At 36.9% G+C, this 18,926-nt stretch overlaps 1 protein-coding gene across 1 annotated transcript; it reads left to right on the forward strand.

The window, feature by feature from the left end:
• The first annotated feature begins 6,192 nt into the window (after nt 1-6,192).
• On the forward strand, nt 6,193-8,571 carry nkx2.2b (NK2 homeobox 2b). Its single transcript, XM_067572479.1, has 2 exons — nt 6,193-6,735; nt 7,351-8,571. Exons 1-2 carry the CDS (start codon nt 6,507-6,509, stop codon nt 7,875-7,877), a joined length of 756 nt encoding a protein of 251 aa, XP_067428580.1. The 5' UTR covers nt 6,193-6,506; the 3' UTR covers nt 7,878-8,571.
• The last annotated feature ends 10,355 nt before the right edge of the window (nt 8,572-18,926 follow it).

An 18,926-nucleotide genomic window follows, 5' to 3' on the forward strand; every position in this document is an offset into this window, starting at 1 on the left:
AGTGGGTGGTATAAATATGTGCAAGAAGATCTAACCAAATCAATCAAACCATCTAACCAAATAAGGAAATAGCCTCAGATACCAGCGGTGGAAAGTAACTAAGTATATTTACTCAAGTACTGTACTTAAGTACAATTTTGAAGTACTTGTACTTTACTTGAGTATTTCCATTTGATGCTACTTTATACTTCCACTCCACTACCTTCCAGAGGCAAATGTTGTACTTTCTACTCCACTACATTTATTTGACAGCTTTAGTTACTTTTCAGATGAAGATTTGACACAATGGATAATATAACAAGCTTTTAAAATACAACACATTGTTAAAGATGAAACCAGTGGTTTCCAACCTTTTTGGCTTTTGACATCTTACAAAGAGCAGTGTGTAGTCAGGGTCACAGATTTATCTGGTGACCCTTTGGAGGGGCTTGACCCCCAGGTTGGGAACCACTGGACTAAACTAGCTAACTGTATATAAAGTAGTTGAAACTAGCTCCACCTCCAGCAGCTTATGGTGCTTACACACTGATGCTTCAGTATTAATAATCTAATGATGTCATATATAATATATCAGTCAGAAGGACCAAATCACTACTTTTACTGCAATACTTAAACTACATCAAGCTCATAATACTTATGTACTTTTACTTAAGAAGGATTTTTTCATTGCTGTATTGGTAATTTTATTTAAGTAAAGGATCTGAGTACTTCTTCCAGTACCTCTGTCAGATGCAACCCTGAATTTACATTTTTGTGGACATCCTGTTGACCAGAACGTCAACAGGATGTGCTTTTTGTCCCTATACAGTGGTGGTAGCGGTCCATAGGCCAAATCCAGCCCTCCAGCAAAAGTACTTGTCCCTCCAATGAAAGTAGGTCTCTAGTCTCTGAGTGCAACACAGAACATGTATTCACATTAGAGTCATTTTTAGCCAAATGGGGATTAAAATAAGATGTAATTCACTGGTGTGAAACATGACATCTGCCCTCAGATACAGTCCTAAACTGTGTTTATAAATCAATTTTATTATTACATAAATTAAAAGGAATAAACAAAGCCTGGAGGTCTGCGGCAGTCATTGAGCCCCCCAGTGACTAATCCTGAAGAAACTGGACCAGAATCTGACTGCAGACTCCTGCTGGTGTCTTGTGATGATCTTAACTTAACAGTGTCCCATCAATGACACTATTATTGTATTTACTATTTATTTTAATTGTACTTTCATTTTTATTTTTGTCATTTTCATTCATATAATTTATTGTATCTCATTTTATTCTAATTATTTAATCATTTTATTTTTTATTATTTTAATTGTTGTTTTACTTTTAATTTTGTTTTGATTTTTTTCATATCAATTTTTATATTTTAATTTTATTTTTGTTTTTACATTATTTTTTATTGTTTTTTTTTAACTTTTGTTTTAATATTGTTTTGTTTGTTTTACTTAATTTTACTTCCACTTTTTTCATTTCATTTTTATATTTTATTTTGGTTTTATATTTAAGTGTTTTTTAAAACATTTTTTAACCTTTTTGTCAATATTTTTAAATTTTATTTCATACTTAAATTTTTGTATTTATTACCTTTATTAAAATATAATTTTACAGTTTTTGTTTTGTTATATGTTATGTTTTATAACTTCAGTTTCCTTTGTGTTTTACGACAAATTAATAAGGCTACAATTTTTCAAGTTTTACAATATTTATTGAGTTTAAATCAACTTAGTGTCAACCAATGATGAAACTGCTGTGTGTGTGTGTGTGTGTGTGTGTGTGTGTGTGTGTGTGTGTGTGGTCATGAATATAGAAGACAGTCTATTGAAGGCAGCAGTCTAAATACCATGACAACTCCCAGCAGCCTCACATGTATTCCCAGTAGTGTGTGTGTGTGTGTTTCAGGCCATTATAAAGTGTTCAGGGGGAATAAATGGGATAAATGTGGAGGCTGTGCAGTCTTTGTGGCTGTCAGCTTGTCGTGTGTTTGTTTGCAGAATTCGACCACCCAGCAGGAACACACACACACACACACACACACACACACACACACACACACACACACACACACACACACACACAGAGCTCAACTCATTGTCACACACATCACACACAGCAAACTCAACCAAACATAGCAACTCTGCCATTAAAAATGTCCCCAAAACAAGTAATATCCTGAGGGAGTCTGTTTAGGAAATGTCTTCTTTTACACTTCTCCAGTAATTTAATTTTATTTTCAGCTTTCAAGACTTTTTTCTTATTAAAACATATAAGATTCAATCAGTGAAGTGAGATCATGACACTTGTTCCCACTGATTTTATAGAAATGAGGATCAGTACTCACAAAATAAGGCTGAAGAAGGCAGATCAATGCATGAGAATCAGAAACATGACACTCAAATCTATTAGTAACAAAAAAATACAACTTGATTTGCTGAATCAGCTGAAATGTAGATTGTTGGTTTGTGTTTCAGCTTAAGGATTCATAATAGAATAGTAGAGTAAATGCCTTGTTGTAAAGATGTAGATTTAAAATAAAAGTAACATGTTTAAAATATATATTTTTTACAAGTTATTGACTTTATTTCACTGTCTTTTATATTTAGGGTTAACAAATACTAATTGTTTCATCAATATGAGTTTCATACATTTTTATAGATGCTTGTCATTTTTCTTGTATTTTGGGTTCCAGAAGTAGCTTTATACTTTGTTAAATTGACAAAATGATAAATAAGAAATATAGTTGAGAGTTTGTACTGAAAAAAGGGATACCATGCAGTTAAAATTGCTGAACAAAGACAATAAAGTGATGCAGAGAAAGTCAACAAAAATTAACCAAAGTTACTCCATTGATTGTCAATCAAATGACAAACTGACACGCACTAAGTTTGAGGCTTTTGCAGCCACAAATCACATTGTGTAAATCAGACAGCTTTGGAGCAGTTGGAGGATGGATTTATAGCTATGCTAGTGGCATGTTTCTGGCAATGTCAGTCGGTCCACCACTTTGGTCCAGATCAAAATATCTCAACATCTAACTGATTGATTGGCACAACATTGCTACAGAATATGTGACTATATGATCATTAAAGAGGAATTTCAGTTTTGAGCAGTACCAAATGTTTTTACTGACTATTTAGATATAGTGGGAGTACTATGACAGTGCCAGTTGGCACCATAATTAAGACCCAAAAATTCAATTGTGGAAAGGCCAGTCTGACTGACCTGAAATTTCACACACAAGTCCAGCTCAATGTGCTCTACAAAAAAAGTCTCTTGGACCATAAAAGTCTGCCATGATCGATTTTTGCTAATTTGCATAAACTGAAAAACAGTAATGTGACGTCTACTTTTTGCATCTTGACTTTATCAACACCAAATTTGGTATGAAGCCTCAGGGGACTGAGATACACAATTTTAAAGATTATTTCAAAAACATGGCCGCCATCGATCAAAAAACTTTGCAAAGGGCAGTGCTCAGCAGGAAATTGGCCATAACTCATTAACCATTTGTCCAATCATCATAAATCTTGGTAGGTAACTTCAGTCCGTGATTGGAAATAGGTCTACCACAGCATTTTGAGCCAGACCCACAGGTGTCACCACAAATGCCTTTAACGTGTACCTCAAAACCTGGTGGACAGAATTTCACTTTTGGTGCACATGCTGTTGAGGCGAGTATTAACCAAAATCTGAAATGCCATATTGATTGGTGCAAGTGGGCATGGCCTGTCACATATTTGGTCCAAAACCATTACAAATCACTGTTAAAAAATAATGATGTTTTATGGTGTGACAATGCTGTGGTTAAGGTCAGGTTAGGTTTAGGCACAAAAACCACTTGGTTAGAGTTAGGGAACGATCATGGTTTGGATTAAAATGATCACTTGAAATGCGATTAGTACTTCCTTTAAAATTTTGCAACCTTTGTCGTCATGGTGACAGTAAACCCCACAATGTTATGGTTTTTTAAAAAAATGTCCTCACTTGGAAACATGACACTTGCCAATGGAAGCAGGAAGCTTCTAGCTAGCGATGCTCCCAATCCGCCTCCTCCTAGTAAGGCAAAATCATCTTTTCAAGTCACCTTATATTGACGTCATCTGAATAGCGTCACTTCCCCGGTCATAATTACTACAGCCACTAAACGTCACTATAGGTTGTTTTTGCTGGCTTGAATTTTAGACCATGGACCAATAACACTCATCACTAACCTTTGTGAGGTCAGTCAGAGGTCAATTTGTCAGATTTTCATCTGAAAAGTTACTAAAGCTGTCAAATAAATATAGTGGGGTAGAAAGCTCTGAAATGTACTGAAGTTTAAGTATAAAGTAGCATCAAATGGAAATATTCAAGTAAAGTACAAGTACCTCAAAATTGTACTTAAGTATAGTACTTGAGTAAATGTACTTTCCACCACTGGGAGCTAGTTTCCTCCTGCTTCTAGTCTGTGCTGTAAACTGAGCTAAACACATCATAGCCTATCTATAATGACACACACAAAGATGGAGGGCCGGCTCTGACTATGTTGGTTCCCAACATAGTCAGAGCTTCAAATTTAAGCTCCAGAAGATTTAGATCGGAGCCCCAAAAAAGTGCAACTTCAGGTATGAATTCACACTAAAATCAATTGCCACAATGGTACCTCCAGTCCAGACAAATTCCCCCAGTCCTCCAGACAAACACGCAAGTGGGGGTCAAGGTGCCATTCAATGAGTGTTGGGTGGCATTGCCTGAGGTAGCACATGAAGTTTGGTGGCTGTTGTGGAAAAACTGACTGAACAGTAAGGCTTTGGAAAATCAAATCAGATGAAAATCCATGCAAGTAAATGGGCCAAAAGGCAGGAAAAAACATTAAGAAGGGAAAACTTGTAGACCATGTATTTCCAAAAAAAACCCACTTCCCACTCATTTGGCGCCCCCTACCTCATTTGGTGCCCAAGGCGACCGCCTATGTGTCAGTTAATCTTTAAAAGGAAAGTCAGGGTTCAGTTTGCATGCACATGGTTTGAAAGTTTTCAAATGTTACAGTAGCTTTAGCAATCTAGTCTATTACTGATATAAGAGCTATAAATGATTATGTATAAACTAATAACTAGCTGCTGTAATGAAGTGCAGTGTGTTTGTAGATCAGTCCATCAGCTGTCGTGTAAACACACTGACTCTTCATCTGCTGCTCCAGTTAATCCTCACAGCAAACACAGAAACACTGAGCAGAGAAGAGAAAGTGTTTGTTTCTACTCACCTGAATCTCTACAGAACAACAGTGTGATGAGATCTGATGTTTGTCCTCTTATCCTTTACTGTTTTAGCATTAATTCAAAATCTATTCATTTCTCAAGGCAGTTTTGTATGTAAAGTGATGTGACTGTCAAACACTGTCACTCATATATTATTTTTTTCATGTGTGTTTGCAGATGTTAAAAAGGCCAGATTTATTCATTTATTTAAAATGTATTGTTTAAACTTAATTTCATGTAATATTTTATTTTAAATGATTCGATTTTTCATTTTCATCTTAATTTTCCTTCATTTTTAATTTTTTAATTTGGTTTTATTCATTTCTTTTATAACTAAATAAGGATACAAAGTCAATAGACTAAACTGAATCTTTTACTATGAATAATTCATTTGATTTTTCGTTTTGCTTTATTTTGTTAAGTAATTGAACTTAATTTGTTTTATTTAGAAGAATAGATTATTACATATTTTTATTTGAAAAATTAGTATAAACTAGTAATAAAGTTGAGTTAAAATATATCAATATAACAATGATTTTCGTTTTTTGCACTTATATTATTATCATTATCATGTTAATGTTACAACATTAATACAACTAAATAAATAGTATAATAAATAAAAAGAAAAAATTAAGTACTTTCTTCTCTGTGTCCTTTCATATAACTTTCTAAATGTAGCCTATGTGATGTTTAATCAAAATAAAGACATTAAAGTAAATAATAGCTTCCTGATCATCATAAATGTTGTTTGTTTACTTCGACGTGTCCTCAGCAACATTAGAGGTTTTTATTCTTCAGTAAACATGTAAACAGGAAGCGGATCAGTGACTCTTTCTCTCTAATCCTCCTCATTAAACATTCATCTCCTCCCTGAAGCTGCAGCATCACACTTCATGGCTGCTCCCACACCCTCATCCACTTGACTCCCGGGACCCGCCTCCGTCCTTTTTAACGACACACACACACACACACACACACATACACATACACACACACACACACACACACACACACACACACACACAGGCCGTTAAAAAGCTCGGAGGACACACTCTCTTAGTGTCTTCCCACATTATCCCTCAGTATTTTCCGAGCTGTTAAATCCTCTCCGGTCGGCCCGTCCAGCTCCGGGCTCCCGCTCCGTTTGACGGCATTCATGGACCTAAACAGCCCGTTCTCCGCTCCTCTTTAACGGGCTTCAGTCGGTGAATCAGCGCGGACACAAACCTGGAACTTTCTCTGTTTCTGTCTCCCCTTCCCTCTCCGCGCGTCATGTCTTTTGGCACCAACACAAGAACGGGCTTCTTGGTGCAGGACATCCTGGATCTCCCCGACTCCACCGGGAGGTGCGGCTCCGGAACCGAGGAGACAGAGGAGGACGACACCGAAGAGGCCTCCGCGGAGGTTTCGGGGTCGGAAAACGCGCAGAAACTGGGATTTACCGGGAGGAATTTGTGCGAGCGCGGCGAAGGGAGCTTCAGCAGGTGGAGCCGCGGATCCGGTAACCTGCACTTCTCATGTGAGGAGATTAATTTTAAAAATAGTCATTAAAAGTTAATACTCACACTCATTTTAGTCCATATTTACATTATACTTATTTAATTCCTACCTTTTAAAGTCTGGAATTTGACGCTCTTCTGTTCGTGCGTAATTATCAAATCGATTGTAACCGTAATAATCTGCTTTACTGCCAGACTTACATGAGGTCTTAATTAATCAAAAACTAAACAATCATCTCGTTATTAATGGTAACTGTTAAATTTACAGCTCAAGAGTGTTGCTGATGTTCAGTTTTTGTCGTTTTTAACCAGAACAGCAAGTGGAGAGGTGTCCAGTCTATCTGTTGAACTAAAAATCATGTTTTTGTGAAGGGAGATCAACACTGTTTTCAAATCAGCCGCAGGATGTTTGTAGGAAAATATGAAGCGAAATAATCTGACCCGAAAACTCGTAAACCGTAAAAAGTGAATTGATTTCTGTTAAGAGGAGACATAACTTCAGTCTTTTGTTGTTTAAAAGAAAAAAGATTAAATTACTTGTGATGGAAGTTTCTGTGTTGTTTCAGGATAATAAAAATATTGGGAGTAATCAGATTACTTGTCCTCTCGCCCTGCAGTACACGGTCTTTCCTTACAGTCCCGGATCGAGCCTAAATCTCCCGAGCTCTCCCCGGACGAGTCTCCGGACGCGGAGGGGGATCCTGCGGGCGGCGCGGTGCAGAAGAGCCGCGGCAGGAAGCGGCGGGTGCTGTTCTCCAAGGCGCAGACGTTCGAGCTGGAGCGCCGCTTCCGGCAGCAGCGCTACCTGTCCGCCCCGGAGAGGGAGCACCTGGCCGGGATGATCCACCTCACCCCGAACCAGGTGAAGATCTGGTTCCAGAACCACCGCTACAAGATGAAGCGGGCCCGGACCGAGCGCAGCCTGGAGGCGCTACAGCCGTTGCCGGCCCGTCGTGTCGCCATCCCGGTCCTGGTGCGGGACGGGAGACCCTGCGACCGGATCACAGCGCAGGACCTGGAGGCGACGCTCAGGTCCGGTCTGAGCCTCCCGCTGTGTGCCTACTCCCCGCTGCTGCACCCCGGCCTGCCGCAGCAGCACACCGGGGTGCAGCAGCTGGCGCACATGTACCACTGGAGCTGGTGAAGACTTTGACTGATGGATACATCTCCAAAAATAAGAAGGAGAAGCTCGTGTTCGGTCTTAAAATGGTCGTTTTTCCTGTCAGAACAGGCCCCCTTAAAAGATAAATGCGAGTGAGAAGATTCATCTTTTTTCAATGGAGTTTGATACATTTCATCTGTTTTTCCCAGAAAAATAACTAAAAAATAACTAGGTATTCAAGGATATAATTAAAATCTAAAACTTAAAAAACAAATCCATTATTATTATTATTATTATTATTATTATTATTATTATTATTATTATAGCATAATAATAAAAACTCACCTCTTTGGAGTTTTTGATTTGATTTTCAGCATTTCTTCTACACTTCAAAGGACAGTTTTTGTGGCATTAGATAATGTAACGACGAATTCCCCTAAAAAAAAAAAAAAAAAAAAAAGACATTTTTTCAGTCTCAGCAGTTTGGAAAATTTGTTGTTTTTTATTTTCACTCTTCATCAGAGATAACAAAAGACTTTCCCCCTTTCAGACGCGCAAAACGTCTAAAACTACACTGACTCTTGTTGTGGATAAAAAGAACCGAAGTGGAATCGATCTTAAAACAGATCAAAACAAATGTTTAGTTGTTGTTTTCGGGATTTTGTGACGTTTTCGTTGTCTCTTCGTGTCTCTTTTATCGCGAGAAAATCTTTCCGTGTGTTTTATAAAATCTATTTATAATGTTGACCGGTGACTTGTTTTGTAATAAACTGGATATTTATGACGGTGAATAAACGTTGGAGCAGAAGTGAGTGCTTTGATTTTAGCTCCATGTTGACTCCATCAGGATGGATTTTATAAATCAGTTTGTAGGAATATTGATAATATTGTTATTTAAAGAGAAATTATCAAGATTTTTTAAATCAGGAATGTGCACAGTATGCATTTTATGAATAATTAGTCTCTATCAGGTCATATTAACTTCAAACATCTGCGGAATTTCTAAAATAATAATGATGATTCATTATCCAACAAGTTAAAGTCTTTGACAGTTTTTTGGTTTCTAAAATGAGATTAAGATTAACTTTTATGTTCCTATAATATTTCTATGATGTCCCTAAAGGCGGAATTATGCCTATATTGTCTAAAAGCATCTATATTGATCCATAAGGATTAACCCTGGGTTAAAAGTCCTAATCCTGATCTGGTCTTTTAAAGATTCTAGAAGTCCATAGAAAGATTAGTTATCCTAAACTGTAACTCAGTTTATGATATTCCTAAAAAATATATATATGTGTGTGTGTCTTTATGAACCTAAGAGGTCTGTGGTGCGTTTATAAGGTTCAGGACTCCTCGGTGGGTCCCAAAATAAATCAGAGGGGTCACAATATGATAAAAACAATAGCAAAAAAGACTTTTCTCTATTTTCTTCTTTAATTTATTGTATTCCATTTATTGTAATACACTGACATTTTCACCTTTTCAGTCCTCTAAAAAACCTTTAAAATGACACAGTTTGAGAAGAACGACAAAGGCCATCACCTGTCAGTCACCAGTAGACATCACCTCATTTTAAAGGGCCACAAGTTAAAAAAGGTTGGGATTAATGTAAAGTGTCATATCTCCAGTCATTTAAGGAACACATTTAGCTGTTTTTTTACTTCTTTAAAGTCCAGACTGGATTAGAAACTGAGCCACGTGGGCTGCTAAAAGCCTTAGGCGCACTCAGGGTCCTTCATGTGGAAGCTTTATTACCTGATCTCAAGGCCTTGTGTCATAATTTGTTTAAAGAACTTTATTATTATTTTAGCTGATATTGAGCTTACATGGTGCTTACTTCGAAATTATTTTATCCTTAATTAAATTACCCCCCAGCATCATGTCTGGAATGATGTACAAAGAGGAGAAACAGACAGATTAATTGCGATTTTATTCATCTACTCTGGATCATGATTACTTGGAGTACAACCAAAATATACAACACAATAATAACAGAACAATGGCACCCGCAGGAATGAATTATATACTTAAATATTGAATATTCTTCAAAAAGGCATCTGATCTACAAATATCTTTTGGTCTATCTGACTGTAATAACAAAAAGAATTTAAACACGGATGGGTGATTTAAATAGTACTTTGGCGAGTACTTGTCTCTATAATTTATTATGCTTGCATTCAAACAAAATGTGATACTCATCTCCCAGACATTTGTTATCACAAAGGTTGCACATCCAGTGATTTCTAGCCCTTTATATTCTCCAGTGATCTTGGAAATCCTGGTGTCACAAATAAACATTTTTTACCCAAGTAGATAAATCCTAAACCTGCATTAAATGATTTTTTTGTCCACTAGTTTTCAGCAGAAACAAGCAGTGAACACAACTCTAACATACCGTCAGCTCTTAAGTTGATATGTTGAACTTGTTAGCAAACAGTTGCTTATTTCCACATCCAGCAGTTACGGAGCAACATTTCATTCATTTGGAGTCGTGTTTCTGTCCACCTGGTGAATGTAAGTCCAATATTCACTCTCTTTTAGCTCTGTTTTTGCTCTCTACCAACTCCTGAGGGAAATATCTGGCTCTTTAGCTGCTAAATTTTCCACTATGTTCACCAGCTAGTCTACAGCTAACTGTGTCTGTTTGCTGTTTGGTGCTGAGCAGGTAGTGTACAGTGGCTTTTTAGAGCTTTTTTCTCTGAAAACAGCTGCCTGCTGCGGCAAAAACGACACTAATGAGAGCACTGAGAGTGAACCAGAACAGTAAAGTTGCAGCTGGACAACTAAACAATTAACTGAAACTCATTATTATCCTGTGGTTATACAAGTGTAAGTGCAGGTTAATAAAGTAACATAAATATGGTAGTATTAAATGGGTTGAAACAAACCAAAAATGTCCTCTTCCTCCTCCCCTTCCTCTTCTTCTTCTCCTCTTTTATAGCAGCAGGTGACACATTATAAGCGCCTCAAAGCTTTGACCCCCTCCTCCTCCTGTGACATCATCCCTCTGAGATGAGCTGACCTCTGGCCCCACTGGATACAAAGACCCCCCAACACACACACACACACACGGGGGTCTTTCTTTCTTTTGTCACAACACAGTAAATAGCTGGTTTGCTGGTGAATGAAGATGTTTAATCCTGTCAGACATTAAAGCCACAAACTAACTTAAGGGCAGAATCTTCAGAGTTAAATTGGCTCTATATCTGCACCAAATCTGATGTTATAAATGTTTAATTTATGTATTACTTCTATTATGTTTTTTTCACTAATTGAGCTGACGGACTTTGTGTTCAGTTGTCTTAATGTTAACTGAGCTCATAATCACTGTAAGAGTTCATTTAATAACAGTGATCCAACAAGAGTCAAAACCTAATTATAGAAAAACAAACTAAAGTCAGGGGATACGATGCAAAACCTAAACCTAATCCTATATGTATTAAAAATGATTAAGTCTGTAAAATCTCTAAAGTATTGTGTGTGCATCCAAAGCTTGATATATCTTATTCCTCTCTGCCGTAGACCTCCGTTGTCCAAAAACACGTCAATGAGCCACACTGTTGCAAATAACTATGTATGATAGATATATATATAGATATATATATATACATACATACATAATATGATATATAGCACAACAAGTTAGTGAAGCTGTAAACAGAACCATGTTCCTGCACATGCTCAGTAAACAGAACTTACACAGAACTACTCTCCAGAGACTGAAAACATGATTGCTGTTATTACTCTTTGGAGACCAAACTCTTCATAATGAAGTAATGTCACTCGGTACAGCGGTGTGGCTCACTGATGTGTTTTAATAGTTTTTGGACAACAACGGAGGTCTACAGGCTTTGGGTACACACACAAAGGGCTGCAACTAAACAATAAATTGGTTATCAAAATAGTTGCCGATTAATTTTCTGTCAAATGACTAATCAATTAATTGTTGCAACTCTACACACAATACTTGTTCATTGTTGGTTTGGCTCTGCATGTGATATTTGTTGATGAGAGGAAATATATAGAAAATCACCAGACTTATCCTTGTAAGTTTGCACTTTTAAAAGGTACTCGAAGACGCTTACACAGAACTACTCTTTAGAGACTGAAAACATGATCACTGTTAGACATTGACCATACTCTTACATACCCTTTTAAAAGGTGACAATATGTCAATGTTGAGTTCACTCACCGGGACATCACCCATTGGTTTGTGGACTGCTGTTTTGAAGCCTCTAGTTTGGCGATTTGACCGTCGCCATCTTTGATTTTTGGAGCCAGAAGTGACTATATTTAGACAAAAGGGTGGAGCTGACCCTAGAGCTAGCTACTAGCTTGGTTAACATAGTGCATTTACAGTCTGGTTTACTGTGATAATGCTAATGCTAATTTTTGCTAGCAAAAAACAGGCATAAAATCATTAAAACAAAATGTACTTGCTGGAAAAACAGACCAGCTGACTCCGTAGAGGATCTTTTAGCACAACCAAACCAAAGTCAAACAAGACTTTTTTAGGCGACCAAAATGTTAGTTAACTTTCATTAACTGAAAACACACTGTGAAATAGCAACAGCTCTTAAAGGGCAAAGGGAATCTGGACACATTAGGTGCTACCCGCTTGAGTTCACTACTTCTTTCCGCTGCCCCCTGGTGGCCAAAAAATGTTATTGCAGGTTTAAAGTTAAGGTGTGTGGCTGCTTTAAAAGAAAATACATTCAAACATCTACAAAGTATGGAGCCCCTGATGTTTAAAAGATATATATATATTTTATCCTGTGTGCTCAAGTTATATATAAGATAATAATTTGCAAACACAAAATGTCATCGAGATCCAAATCCTGTGCAAATAAATTATCTTGTGTTTTGTGATTTAAAAAAATGGCATCTTTAAGGACTTTGGGGGCTCCATAGCAAACCAAGTTTATTGTACAGCACCTTGCAACAACAAGGCAGTTGAAAGTGCTTCACATAAAACACATAAAACGCAAAAGACAAAAAAAGAAACTCAAGACATTATCATATTTTATTTATGTCTTACTGATTATTTTTGCTCTGCATGTATCAAAATATGTTTCGTGGTCTTGTCTTGCCTGCATGGCTACATGTACTGAATATTGTTGCTGTATTACTGTACTCATACTTGGTTGTTTGCTGTTGCTCTGCATGTCTCCTGCACTGTCTTGAGAAGGATTAATTTGTTGCTATTGTCTTTATGGTGTCTTGTTGTCTTCTGGTTGTAATTTCTAACCAATTAACCTCCTTGTTGGTTTCAGAACATCTCACCAAAGGACTGCAGTCTGAAAATTAGCAGCTGGCTAACACTGGCACATTTACAGAAATGTTCAATAATGTGTATTGTTGAAAATTAATTTAAATACTCAATAGGCCGTTTTCACAGGAGACATTTTTGCTGTGCCCAATACCAAGCTAAATACCACTTTGTGGCAGTCACCCATTCATTGGACTTGCTATCATTTCCCTGTTCCGAATTCGTATTGTATGTCGAAATCCCTCTGGGTTGATTGGAGGGTTATTCAGATCACCTGTTGTGCAGGGTGTGGGGACTGGCTCCCAAATAGTAATTGAGAGCAGCTGGGTGCATTCTCCTCTTGGCCAGTCAGGGTGTGACGACACCCTTTTTCTGGGGTTTAAGAGAGGATAGATACTGCACATCCTGGTCACTCTGTTCTTTCCTCAACTGGTTGCAGACCTCATTTGTAGAGATTGTCAGATAGAAACTCTGGTCTGTTCAGGCCCTTTTGAGTTTTATTCTCTGTCTTTTGCCTCCCTGTTTTGAGGGCACCTTTGAGGAACACTACAAAATAAACCTTTCAACCAAGTTGGATCTCTCTTAGTGCTATTTGTGCAAGAGGTTGTGCTTGCCTCACAATAGCCTAACCCCTGCAGGCTTTATATTTTGTTAATTTATCATACATATTAAAGAGACATTTTTTCATTATTATTGTTGAAGAGGCATTTGTTTATTAAGGGGATGTTTCCCTATGTACAGAACCTTGTGAGGTGGTTTCTCCAATTGATTGTTTTATGTGGCTGGGAGCTGGTTCTCAGGCTACTTTACAGGAGGATCAGTACTGCCACAACTTCTATACAGTATATTACAAATATACTAATCTTTATAGTAGGCTAAACTGTTTTGCAGTTGTACAGAGAAAAGACATGTATGTTTGTTTCACACTAACAGGAAATGATGCATAATGTGCATCGTCTGATGTCAGTCAAACTGTAGCTGTGTCCCAAATTCAGACCACACAAAGCAGGTTTTGAGCATGTAGTGAGTTCACATTGGAAAAGTGACAACAGTCAGTGTGCACACTAAAATGTCTACAGTTTTGTGTGTGTTGTTGATGGACAGAAAAAAACATCAGGAAAATGCTTCATGACACTAAAACAAAAGAGCTCATTTATTTATTTATTTATTTAAGGTTTTATATCATAAAATTGGTTGTATATTAAACTTGATCTCTCTATTTTTCTGCACATTTGAAACAGTTTCTCTCTCCGTCATTTTATTTTCCTCAATAATTGATTTGGTATTGTATAGTGTTTTATATTGTAATGTTATATTAAATTCAGCTCACTTTTTTCCATCTTTTATTGAAGGAAAACAAACATGATTTTATTTAATTTCACATCATTCTTTCCATGTCTGTCTCATCTCTAATACTTTCAACACAGTATTTTTAACAGATATATGTTTTGTTCCTATTTTTTATTTTCATGTTTATTGTCTGTTGTGATTTGATTTTGATCATTTTTATGTCTGTTGTCCCTTTCAGGGCTATATTTCTGTTTAATTTATTTAAGGTTGGTGTAGTTTTCATATACAGGTTTTTATTTTGTCTTCACTGAGGATTCGTATAGTTCAAAAATGAAACATGTGACTGATGTCAGACTTGTTCTTCATCATGCTGACAGCAGGTGGCAGCAAGAGCTTGATCATGTCATGCTTTTGCTAACAAACACACACACACACTGATGTTTCCATCATGTCAGAGGACATTACATTAACTTAGATTAATTTCCTGCAGACTCACCATGACCTAAAAACAAGTCTTCAACCTAAAATTAATGATTTACATTATGGGAACTTGTTTTTTTTGTCCCAAAGAGGGAGATGAGTCCCCACAACATGAGGAATGAATACCTACACACACACACACACACACACACACACACACGAGAGAGAGTCTAAATTTCTACAGCATTTTTTTCCTCCTCAGCAGATTTGAAACATGTTCGTAAACAGAGACTGTAGTCATGATTTTCCTTAGAACAGAACATAAAACACTGATTATTTTTCAATAACGTAACAAAGAGCAGCAGAATAAATGGGACAATGCAACTGTTAAACTTTCTGTATGCGACCCCAGCTGTCTGCTTGTCTGCACCAGAAGTACCTGCTACAGACTGCTCACAGCTGACTGTGGAGGCTCCATTAAAATCTAGTCTTCTGTTGTTTATGCAAAATGTTGTTTGGAATAATACACCAAATGCTGCAGACGTGACACACATCCAAAGTAGATTTTCTTTCAAAAAGTCACTTAAATAAAACTTGAATGAAATTGTATTGCAGGTTTGGAACCTTTTTGATTATTTTCTTTTTGTTTCTATTTTAACAATTTTGTTTCTGTTGTTTGTTTTGTATTGTCACACCTATTTTCTGATCTTTATATTTGCTTGTTGTATTGATCAATGTTGTTTTTAAATTGTTGTTTGTTGTGTTGTTGCTGTTGTTGTGTGGACAAGAAGACTAGCAACCACTTTGTGGAAGCTAATGGGGATCCAAATAAGGGTTAAAGAATAAAGAGTAAGGATTTGTGCTCAATCACACCCACTTACAAGGTGCATGGAGAAAAAAAATATAAAAGTATAGAGCCAAATCACAACAGAAGTTATCTCAGGGCACTTTTCACATAGAGCAGGTCTAGATGTACTCTTTAATTTACAGAGACCCAACATTCCCCCATGAGCAAGCACTTAGTGACAGCGGCAAGGAAAAACTCCAGGCTCCAGAGAGAGAAAGAGGGAGAGAGACACAAATAACCACAACAATAATAACAATAGCAACTATAATAATAATAGAAATATGACCAATAATAATAGCGGTAGCATCAAGCTGGACCAGTCTGTCCAGCAGTCTGTCTGTAGCCAAAGGTCAACTACGGGGAAAAAGCCAAGTTAGTAACATGCATTTAATAGTACATGAATGCATACAGATGGAGGGGAGGAGGAGGAGGGAGGAGCTCAGTGCATCATGGGAAGTCTAGGCCTATAGCAGCATAACTAGGGGCCAACCCAAACTATAAGCTTTATCAAAAAGGAAAGTTTTAAGCCTACTCTTGAGAGGGTGTCTACTCCCTGGACTGAAACTGAAAGATGGTTCCACAGGAGAGGAGCCTGATAGCTCAAGGCTCTTTCAGCTCGCAGCCTGCAGGGTGAAACCCAAACGCAGTGGTCTAATAATAAAGTTGTTCTACAAGATTTGACCTTTTTTGCATTTTAAAATGCAACCTTGAGTACTTTTTTGTGTGCTTTATGAGATTTTGAGGCTGAAGTAGGGAACTTTGTGTTAAGATTTTTGCAAATTGAAACATTGTTGTGAAAATTGAGCTAAAACGTAAAACGCAGCACATTTAGGATCATGCATTTGCTGTTTTTCAAACTAATGCTGTTTGTGCCATCTGACTTTAATGCATCAGAACATAGGAGGAAAAACAACAGCTTCACCATACCAGCTGCAACAGTCATCACAGAGCTGCACCTGAACAGTGAGGCTGAAGGAAATTAAGTTTGGTTTGTGGTTTCAGGACCTTTTACACACAGAAGAAGAGGAGGAGGAGGGTGGAAGGAAACCAACATGAAAACAGATTTGTCTTAATCAACTTATTGTCCAGTTTTATGGTTACTTGGGAAACAACTTGAGAATCTAAAGCAAAAGCAAACACAATGCCATATTAAATCTGCATTTCTAGCAGGAAAATAGACAATCTTAATGACCTGGAAAACAAACAATCAAACATAATGGATGAAGACGGACATAAAGAGTTCAAGACTTGACTTGGATATGGACATTAAACCCCATCCAAACTATTTTTGTCAATGTATACATATCATGTGTGATGAATGCAGTGCTGCAACTGATTATTTGCTTGATTTATTAATTAGTTATTTGGTCTATAAAATATCAGAAAATGGTGAAAAATGTCGATCAGATATAATAATAATAGATAAGATATTGAGTTCACTGTCACAGAGGACTAAATAAACCAGAAAATATTCATATTTAAGAAGCTGGTGCTGAAGAATTTGTCCATTTCTTCTTAAAAATTAACTTGAAACAATTAAACCATTATCAAGATAGTTGCTGATTAATTTTCTGTCAATCATCTAACTGATCAACTTATCATTGCAGCTCTGGTTGAATGTCATGTCATGTTTTGTCACTCAAAATTTGTGGAAAATTAGAAAATATATATTTTTAAAAATCATATTCAACAACTTAGAATTACACATTACAATGAGATTGCTTTGAATTAAAAGAAACACAAATTAACCTCCTGGTGGCACTCTGGAGCTCAGCAACGCTTAAACAGCCAGCAGAGAGCTCTTCACACACACACACACACACACACAGCTGATGACATGCAAGCGTTTTCAATGTTTCTCATGTTTCTTAATGCGGCTTTTACTGCTAAGTGGTGCAGAGTCAGCGCCTTGACCTCCGTCGACCCACACACAGACACACTGAATGATTTCTGAAGACCACTTCTGGATGCGTGACCTCTGACCTCTCCCCGCACACTGTAACAAGGTCAAGATGGAGCCTTTTTTTCCCCCCTGGTACAAGCTGAAATATGTGAGTGCGATGCAACCTTGGTGATAAAAAAAACCCATCGTACAGTCGCCTGATTCAGAAGAAAATCATTACAGAGAAATGTCACAGGAAGCAACAAGAAGCTGAGCTGAAGATTTAAATTTTAAACTTTTAGAAGCCGTTTGGTGCAATGTTGGTTTAAGCTGCAAAAATCTTGATATTAAATGCACCTTGTCATGGAGACCCTAAAATCCAGATAATTAGATTTTCGTCTTTGTCGCACAAGATATCTCACAACTTTGATATAACTGAATATATCAAGATAAAAACAAATGCACAGATTATAATCATGTGCAAACAAGATGAAACAAGGGATCTTTTGGAAAGTGTTTATGAGATGAAAACTTGTTTGCAGAAGATAAAATATTATCTTTCAGCACTTTCATATGAGTTCACAACAGGAGTTTGTTGCCTGACATGAAGAAATATTGCAAAATGAGCACTAAATGTTTTTTTTTAAATAAAATACTCAAGATAAAACATAATATAGACTCACATAACATCACATCAAAAAGACAGTGATTGTGTGGCACTAATTCAAGATGCATCAGTGATGTTAAACAGAAGAAGGAAGGATTTGAAGGATTTGTCTCATTCTTAATTGAAGGGAGACAATTTATTCCATCCATGACCCCAAAATACAGAAAAGTATCCTCAACCATCTTAGACTTGAATCTTTATAAAGATGTACAACACTGGCTCTTCTAATAATGACAATGTAGTTGGGAGCACATCCGTTCAGTATCCTAAAATCTATATTTCATTGAATCTGATGAGTTTTTAACAAATATGTTGAATATATTTCCTGCCTCTTATATTATTTTCAAACCTCTACTTCTTTTTATTGATGTACAGTATTTCTTACCTTATATGGCTCATTGTCGTCACTGATGGTTGAGATATATTAAAGCCACTGTATGTGTAGGCTAAAAAATGTCCAAATTTGGCACCTTTCAGTAGTAGCATGAAGAGACTGTTCTGAGAAAAACAGTAGCATAATTCATTTAAACAAATGTCCAGAAACAACAAATGTTTGTCATGTGACTCTTGCCAGTTAATCTGGTTGCTTTCAGATGAGTGATTCTAGATGTTGTACCGGATCTGGACTATTTACTCTTCTGCACAGTCCTTTACTTCATAGAACGACTACATACAGTATCCACTTTATCATTTACTTTTTTGCAGCATAGCCTCTC

This window comes from Thunnus thynnus, chromosome 18 (assembly GCF_963924715.1).
Source record: "Thunnus thynnus chromosome 18, fThuThy2.1, whole genome shotgun sequence".
In the NCBI taxonomy this organism is placed as follows: domain Eukaryota; kingdom Metazoa; phylum Chordata; class Actinopteri; order Scombriformes; family Scombridae; genus Thunnus; species Thunnus thynnus.

Bases quoted from the DNA above. Each gene is read 5' to 3' on its own strand.
- nkx2.2b (XM_067572479.1), top strand. From the start codon at position 6,507: ATGTCTTTTGGCACCAACACAAGAACGGGCTTCTTGGTGCAGGACATC. The intron at 6,736-7,350 runs GTAACCTGCACT...CTCGCCCTGCAG, and splicing joins CAGGTGGAGCCGCGGATCCG to TACACGGTCTTTCCTTACAG.